This window comes from Primulina huaijiensis, chromosome 11 (genome assembly GCF_012295235.1).
Source record: "Primulina huaijiensis isolate GDHJ02 chromosome 11, ASM1229523v2, whole genome shotgun sequence".
Lineage (NCBI taxonomy): Eukaryota > Viridiplantae > Streptophyta > Magnoliopsida > Lamiales > Gesneriaceae > Primulina > Primulina huaijiensis.
Genome location: NC_133316.1, coordinates 22644921 through 22654016, shown reverse-complemented (window position 1 = coordinate 22654016; position 9096 = coordinate 22644921). Strand labels below are relative to the sequence as shown.

At 32.0% G+C, this 9096-nt stretch overlaps 2 protein-coding genes across 2 annotated transcripts in view; one reads left to right on the top strand and one right to left on the bottom strand.

Moving 5' to 3' along the window:
* The window catches only part of LOC140987624 (beta-glucosidase 18-like), a 35386-nt gene that overhangs the window by 12335 nt on the left and 13955 nt on the right, over window positions 1-9096 (top strand). The window lies entirely within an intron of this gene.
* LOC140987500 (NAC transcription factor 56-like) lies at window positions 3851-5769 on the bottom strand. The gene is made up of 3 exons (XM_073456024.1): window positions 5390-5769; window positions 4972-5282; window positions 3851-4829 (listed from the first exon to the last, which is right to left on the bottom strand). The coding sequence occupies exons 1-3, from the start codon at window positions 5571-5573 to the stop codon at window positions 4251-4253; spliced, it is 1074 nt and encodes a 357-aa protein (XP_073312125.1). The 5' UTR covers window positions 5574-5769; the 3' UTR covers window positions 3851-4250.

Here is a 9096-nt window from a genome sequence, read left to right as displayed (position 1 = left end):
CCCACCCCCACCCCCACCCCCAAATTCTGTTTCAGCGATTGAATTTCAGTAAAAATTGAAAATCAATGGCATTTGCTGTACCTGCCAAAGTTTCTCTTACTTCCACCAGCCAATTTTATTCACCACTTGCATTTTTAAACCATAGTAACCAAATTCTTCTGCAGGTGCGGCCCTGTTCTAAGACTTCCATGCCAACTGTTTCACAGTTCGATAATTTCATTCGAAGTTGTAACGTTCAGAGTGAAAGAACGGTCTTACGATAAGTTTTCTTTCACCAATTAAATTTGAACTTTGACGTGCATTTGGAAATCTATATGCTTACGGCCTCCCTGATGCTGCTTCAATATGAACCCTGATGTTCAACTTACAATGCAGATTCTCTTACGTTGCCTAATGATAAATATTGCCGTCAAAATGTACTTTTGCATGAGTTGGAATGTGGACACATAGTATGTTTATTGTGTACAAGTTCGTTCGGTCATTTTTGGTAGGATAAATGTAAATTGATATGATTTCTTCAATATATTGCCTTGTTAAAGTTCACATACTCAGTTTGAAGAATTCATGAAATTTTGGTTAGAGATTAAGATTTAGATATCAAATTTTTGAGAAATAGCGTGGAAACATGTGATATGTTTACCTTTTGTACTGTCATAATCTTTCTTGCCAATTTCTTGACCGAGTTTCATAGGAAGTTTACCCGTTGGCTTGAGTTGTATTTGTTGTATGTTTTATCAACTTCTTTGGGCATCTGCATTGGTTGTTCCAATGGAGGTGTTATCGCACCCAATTGGTGATAAAATCAATGTGGGTGGCTCACTCCATTGTACGCATTCATTTTAAATTTATAATTACATTTTAATTTAGATAAATGACCTTGTTAAAATAAGAATAAATGATTTTAAGTAATAAATATATGTGGAGTTACTATATATAATTTGTATATACATTTAAAATCAAGATATTGATGTAATTCGTCCATTGATTATTTTTTTCCATCAACTTTCACCTAATATGTATCCATTAAACCATTTAACATGGTTAGAAATAAATTAATTTTTCAATAGCTTTTACCAAAATAAACTTTATCATATTTTCATCAACGAATATAGTTTATAAACTCTAGAGCTATAGTTGAAACGATCAAATTGATGCATCAAGTCTTACACGTTATTTATTTTATAGAACTAATTCTATGTTATCTACTTTTGGTGGACTTTGTATAGGGATGTAAACGAATCGAATCGATGTCGAATACTTTCAGACTCGAGCTCGATTCGAGCTTTTATCGCTAGGCTCGAACTCGGTTCGTTTGAAAAACTTATAGCTCGAGCTCGATTCATTAATAGTTCGTTTATAATATTTAACGAATTTGAGTCGAACTCAGATCGTTAAACAAACTCGTTTTTTAGCTCGTTAAATAAAATTATTTTCGAGCTCTTTGAACATTCTAGCCAAAATACCAACTAATATATGAAAAATTGAAAGATTGATTTCTCATTTTATAACATTCACATGTTATCTATTTCACTAAAATTAATGCAAGACAACAAATAAATAATGTATATTGCTAAAATCACTACCCAATAAAACCAGTCCAACGAATTAGTCGAGCTCGAGCTCGGGCCACATAAACGAGCTTACGAGTCGAATACCATTATACTGGAGCTTAACTCGATAAAATTGTTGAGTTCGAACTCAATTCGGTAAAACTTAACAAACGATCGGTAAAGAGATTTGGCTTCATACATCTTTTATATGATTCTTATTCTTTATATTCAAATTCCAGGCTTCGCCATGCCCATCATCAACACATAAAATATGCAATTTCAGCTTATAAGAAACTCGAAACACAGTGATCGACATCCATCATCTATCTGTACATGTATCTAACGGGCACGTTTTATTTATTGTTATACAAGAAGTATGTACGAAAAATATTGTATTTATACACTGTCATTAACAAATTCGTTAATAATAATTTTTTAGGCATAGGAAAGATTCTTTAATCAGAGATTAGAAATGTTTTGTTAATCACCATCAAACCATTATCTATTTTCCTCATTTAAGCAATTATTAAAAGAAATTATGGATTGAAGATGTTTGTACTCTTTCCTTAAATGGGATTGTGGTTTACGCTAATAAATTTGAGTGGGTTAAGATAATGATTCGTTTTCAAAATGACAGATGAAGATGGTCCCGAAGTTGTCCAAGAGAGAGATCGGAAATTAAAAAAGGCACTAATTGTGAAGTTGCCCTTTCTCTTATATGAGTGAAATTTTGGATCTCAAATTTTCTCTTCTATATAATAATTTGCATATATTATAATTATTGTTGTTGTTGTAAAGATTGCGATGGCAGGATATCTAACACTACCCCCACGCTCTGAAATGAACAATTAGAGTGTGGAAATTACAAGACATTGCGGGTTGCTTATAGGACAATCCAAAATATAACAGTGAGTGTGGACTCTGACACCATGTTAATATTGAGACTTAGAGTATAATGATATCATGTTAAGTTTATAACTTGTACATAACTCCACCCCAAAATTTAGTTTAAAAGATTGATTGTCCGATATTCATATATACAACTCCGGAGGAGTTAATGTATGTGATGTGACACATCTAACAATTATTATATTAATAAATTTGTGTATAGAATAAAATATAAAAAAATATTCCAATTTACAATCAAAATGAAATAATGGTGGTGGTAGAATATATAACTTTGGTCATATATTAAATTTCACACGATCAAAGAAAAGGACACCCTTATCATGCGTAATTTTTTTGGGGATTAAATCAAGAAAAATCTTAATGATGGAAAAGAAAGTTGGCATTACGACAAATTAAGATAACGCTGTATTAATCAGAGAGTTTTACAAGTCTATCTTTTTTCTTAAATCACATATATGAATGTTTTTACACCAAAAGTCATTTTACTATGTGTAGATGACTTTTTAAATATCCCAAAAAAAATGCGATTAATCCCAGATAGCTTAATCAACCGGTTAATTACTTTTCAAGTACAAGTGCACAATAAATATTTTGTTTCTTTAGAATATTATTATTTTTTTCTTTTACTTGTTAGGGAGAAAATTTCTCATCTTTCACTTTCGAATCGGAAAAATTTATTATTACGGTTATATTTTTATATATATATATAAATTAAGCATGCATCATTCTTGAGTGGGGGAGAGGATTATTTCCTTTAATTGTGTGGATATATGACAAAAAATTATTCTCTTTTTATGCATCATGAAAGTGTAAGAGTCTTAAAATTTTGAATTACCAACAAGTAAATTTTGATGTCAAAACTTCCTATAAAATACAAAAAGTATGGCACAATATAGAAATATTATATACACACATTGCAACCGTTCGTTAGAAAAAGTTGTTACATGTCGATGGCAAAATAGCGTGACCAAAACTTCTCCCACATGCAATATGTGATCAAATGATTTTTTTACATGCCTTCATTAAAAATAAATAATTAATATCCATATTGTATTACAATAATTAATATTACCTATTAATCAATATAATTCCATGTGCACTGTTAGGGTTTCTGTGATAATTTATTTACATGCATGCATTTCCAATATTTTCATTCATGCAGGGAAGGAGACAACATCGGATTTGTAATAAGTTTTTTTTTTTAAAAAAAAAAATATGTATAATTATAATATTAATTTACTAAATTTCGATTTCAGAAAGATGATCGATCGTCCCAAAGATGTATAATGTCAGCTCGTGAATGCATGATCTTAAAGACCGAGCAAGATATATATAATAATGAAAATCAAGGAATATTTTATTTTTTGATCCAAAAGCTATTAATTATCATTTGTAATTTTCTATCACATAACAAGTTAAATATTGACTTCAAACCATTTATTTATTCCATCAATACAAGATTTCTATATAATTTCCAACCACAATGTCCACTGGAAAAACGACAATTAGCTAATAATATATACGGCTTCACCTATGCTAAATTTGATCACTAGCTAGAGAAATTTATTATACACTCTCCAGGGTGATCATCAGGGAAATATCTAACAAAAATCTCAAAATCCCACATACAGAGCAATTATAATTCTATACTCCCAACCAATCTGACAGCTTAACATAGAGCAGGTTCATTTATGTAATCCCATCTGCTTAATTTAATATCTTCTAGAATAATTACTATATAATCATTTTAATTTGCCCCATGATATATCCTTGATCGATATTACTGTATAATTAAGAGTACCAATTCATGCCAGAAACTTGATACACCTGCGCCTGTCGAAAAACCCCGTCTCCGAGATTCCCTAGCATTGTCTGTTGCTGCTGCTGTAGTGAAGGGGTTTGTGGCAGCTGGCTAAGAATGGTAGCTATAGAGTCGGTTGTTTCATCAGTTCTTCCGAGGCTTCCCTCACAATTTTCAGTAATAAATCTCTTCGTGGGCGGAGAGCTCGTGTTCCCTTCATCGTTCCAGTATAAATTTGGAAGTGTACTTCTCTTTGAAGGGAGGAGATTTGAGGCTTCAGGTACCCAATTAGAAAACTGTGGTGCTATCTTTGAACCTGATGAACATAAATGAGAGTTCATAGCATCGTTGAACGACGTTGCCCCTTCGTATAGCTTTTGATGATCGTTTTCAATAAATGATGCGTAGTTTGTGGGCTTGATCAGTCCTTGTAGCTTCTGCTGTCCAACAGGCATTGAGATACTTGGTGGGATTGATCCAAGCATGTCGTTTATATCGTCTCGTTCTTGATCTATCGGTCTTTGGGCGGTGTTCTTCTTATAAATCCGACACAAGACCCAATCATCAAGCTGGAATTACATATAATCCAAAGATCCAATCAAATTAAACATCATAAAATGTACTGAATTTAAAAACACACTAAAGTGACAAGCTGGGTCAGTCTTCTGGATCACTTGGAGCTTGAATTAAAAAATCAAATAATTAAATTACCCTTAAAGATCCCTTTTTGCTTGCAACATCGCATCCCGGGGGCTTCGTGTTGGAGGGTTTATTACCAGTAAGCCTGTATTCATGCATGATCCAATTAGTCTTCATTCCCTTAGGTGGCTTCCCTCCATAGAAAACCAGTGCCTTTTTTACGCCAACCTTCTGAGTTCCTCCGGCGGTCAGCACGGGTTTATCCGTCCCAGTTGCCTTCCAATAGCCGGAAGTGGCCGCCCGGTTCGGCCTTGCCCCGTTGGGATATTTCCTGTCTCTGGGACTGAAAAAATACCACTCTTGCTCCCCAAATGTTGCCTTTGCTGCAAAAATAGTTATACAACAATTATATCATGAATCATATAGTACTTAAAAAATTGGAAATAGCAAATATTGAAAACCTATTTTTTCGGGAAAACTAAATAACTACCTGGAAGTTCCCAAGGATCGAACTTGTAAAGATCAACTTCGGCTATAATCGCAACCGGCAACGGGACGGAGGCAGCCTTTTTCTTGAGGTAGTGCACCACAAGTTCTTCGTCGGTGGGATGGAACCTGAATCCCGGCGGCAGCTGAGGCTGCTGTGAACCGGTGGAGGAATCGGTGCTTTCCATTAATTGATTTACAAATCTGTAGCTAGCACTTCTTTGGGTATATATATGTAATTTATATAATATGGTCTAAATGATTAAAATTTTTGCAAGATTTTGGTTTTTGGAATTTTATGAGAGAAGAAGATCATGATACATTTCGATAATAATTTTTTTTCCTAAAAGATTTCAATATGAATTAGGTTGTACTTCAACCTTTTGGCTAGCCCATCTTTTTATACGGTAAGTGGTCACTAATGAAATAATGTACAGTTTCATGCATATTCACAACAAACTCATTAATTTTATTTGCTTGGGAGAACTCAATATATTTGAAAATAAATTTAAATAAAAGTACTGAATCAATAATAACTATATATTTAATTTAATAAATTGTTTCAAATTTAAATTACAAACCGGAATATTCAGTTGCTGCAATCAATATTAGCAGTTTAGATAATGAATATATATACATAAAAAAGCTGTTGACTGCTATAATTTTATATTTTAATCCCAGCTAAAAAAACAGATCCTTATATTTTAACTAAAAATTAAATTAAATTAAATTTTATTTTATTTTTGGGACTCGGTTTTTAGATATTAATTAATTAGATCAATGAATGATGACGACGTTTTATAATTAGGCGACTGATAAACCGACACGCTCGTAATTTTGGGCGCAGGAGGAGGCGACACGTGGCACGGAATATTTGGGGACCACGGAAAATTAAAAAAATTATATATATGAATTGATTAGACGAGGATAAGTATGGGTAGAAATAATGTCACGCTTTTGTTAGGCAAATACCATCAACTCTAACAACACATTAATTAATATATATATATATATATATATATGTGTAATTGGATGTGATGAAATATAGCAAAATTGCATATTTAATGGGTGAATGACACTTCATCGGTACTCACATAGATGTGCACGATAGATATGCAATATATAAAAAAAAGATATATATCTTATTCACAATATAAGTCAACACACAGCAGTCATTTATTTAATCGAATATTTGGGAAACCTGGCTATTTTCTTCAGTTTTAGGAGTATTATTTTTCTTCTTTACCTTATGTTTTTACGTGGATGGTAAAAGTGAACATGATTGTACAGCCCTTACTTGACTAGACAAGATGACGATAATTATACTAGGATTAGCATCTATAATTCACTTAATTAAAAGAGAAGGCAACCAAATTTCGTTTTTTTTTAATACAGGATTCAAATCCAAAGCCGCTAAAATCTCGGTGGTATCGTCCTTGCTTTTCAGGCAAATGATCTTTGCAGATATATGGCTTTATTTAAAAATGGAAATCGGGTTTTTACATGGCATATATTTTAATGAAAATAGACTAAAAATTCTTATAAAAAGGCTTATATGAATATTTGAATATCGATCATTAAGGGGGTAGATTATTTTAATTGGTGGGGTCTGTTTCTTGTTTATTAATGATGGCCAAACGTCCCATTAGGCATCAAATCATGTAGGCCATTTTTATCGTCAAATAAACATAGACTCATCACACTTACATACATGGCCACACACACACACACACACACACACACACACCCCCATTCCATCGAATTCATTTTGTAGATAAGATAACAGATTAGTACTATATATATAATCTATTGTGTTACGTTGGATTGCATTTTGTGTTGGTTTATGGCCTTGCAACATAATTGAGATTCGTATCTTATGTATACTACGTGCACAAACACAAAATATTCATTTATCTTTCTCAAAGTTTATTTAAAAAAATTGATGGAATATATGATTTTTTTTTTTTAAAAAAAGTCAAAATTTCATGTCTCAGGCTGCTAGGTAGTAGGTCAATCTTCGGCTCGTCCTTCATATATGGGGCCTAATGCTGATTTGGGACAGAACATGTTTGTACTTGTGCGGTTCCACTGACGTAATCCATGTTTTATAAATCTATAAAGTTTTTTTTTTATTTTTTATATTTTATTTTTTAACAACAATATGATGGTTTATGAGAATATATTTTAAAATTTGCATGGGGCTTACAAAAAAGCATAAATCCAACAACTTATGAATCTCCACAACCTAAGTTAGATTTTAGTTTTAGCTAGTTTTCTAACAAGAATAATGGAATAATCTTTATGAGCAATTAATCAAATCACATTTTGAATACACGTGATCATAATAGATATATACTTTTTGACAAGAAAATATGCATGATCACGTGATTTTGGAGAACAGAATCATAGATTTTTTTTTTTTAAAAAAAAAAAGAAGAAGCATAAATGTGGCTTTCAAGATTTTTGTTTTTCAAATGACGAATGCCCTGGTCGTTTATCGTATGTCTATCGAGAATATGATCAAAATAAAAATTTAAACGCCTGGATTCGCATGTGGGTTGCATAAGCATTGAAGTCAAGGTCTCTTTTAATGAGTCATAGAATTACGATATCAATCGGTTTCTTGCATCAAAGAAAACCTAACTTGCCCTAAATATAAGAAGAAGCAAGTGCAGATAGGCATGTGGAGCCTATATGTATCTGTCACATACTCCTAATTATTAACTCGTATTCTTTTTTTTTTTCCTGCTTCGAAATATGTAACTCCATGTTTATTTTCATTCATCATCGATCATGATAAATGTCAATCGAGTTTTCTCTCCTTTTCTTTCTTAATTAATAAGCTCCCGAGACGACAGATACAATAACAATGTAATATTTTTAATTTAAGATAGAACTTGAATACCAGATTTTGAAAATAACATTTAGCATTTGAACATGTGCTAGATTTTTAAAGTGATGGTGGTGGATTTGATTCATTTGTTTGTTTAAATTTCCTGATAAGGTGTGATGGTGCCGAACAAGTTAAGAATAGGATTACAGATATTGCGGCACAAGAAAGGCGCACTCTGCCAACAGAATCGGGCAATGTCACCATTTGCATGACCCTTTCACATCTAATATTCATTGTCAATTACATCAACACCCCCTACCTCCTCGATCCGTTTCACATTGTTATCATCTCTCCCCTACCTACCAAATTATATATTATTTCATACATACATTACACACACTTGTATACATATGTATTATTATGTAAGTAATTGAATATGTTTTAACAAATATTATAGTTTCGACGTGACACTAATGTTTGTTTTAGTGTCATATCAGCACTTCTATGGCAAAAAGGACTTGAATTGCAAAAAAAAAAATTGAAAGATACATGACTATGACTGAAATTCGGCAACACGAAAAATTGAAATCGCAAAGATACGCACAAAAATTGCAATTTTTCTTATTTTAAATTATATATCAATGCATATGACATGTTTCAATTGTTTTTTTTCTGACAAGTACATTTGATCATTATCGATCCTTTAGAATCATGCTCCTATTAAGTACATTAAGGTAAAACTAAACATGTGATTGGGTACTAATTTAGTTTAATTATACGTAGGTTTAAATATTTTTTATTTCTCGAATTATTATAGCGGGTAGCAATCGTGAAATTTAAATATTTTAAATTATAAAACAACACAAATACTATGTATA

What these genes read in the sequence shown, in the direction of transcription:
- LOC140987500 (XM_073456024.1), bottom strand. Translation starts at nt 5,573, where the DNA reads ATGGAAAGCACCGATTCCTCCACCGGTTCACAGCAGCCTCAGCTGCCG. An exon ending in CGATCCTTGGGAACTTCCAG is followed by an intron (nt 5,283 to 5,389) that starts GTAGTTATTTAG and finishes CTATTTTTGCAG; the next exon opens with CAAAGGCAACATTTGGGGAG. An exon ending in GCAAAAAGGGATCTTTAAGG is followed by an intron (nt 4,830 to 4,971) that starts GTAATTTAATTA and finishes ATGTAATTCCAG; the next exon opens with CTTGATGATTGGGTCTTGTG.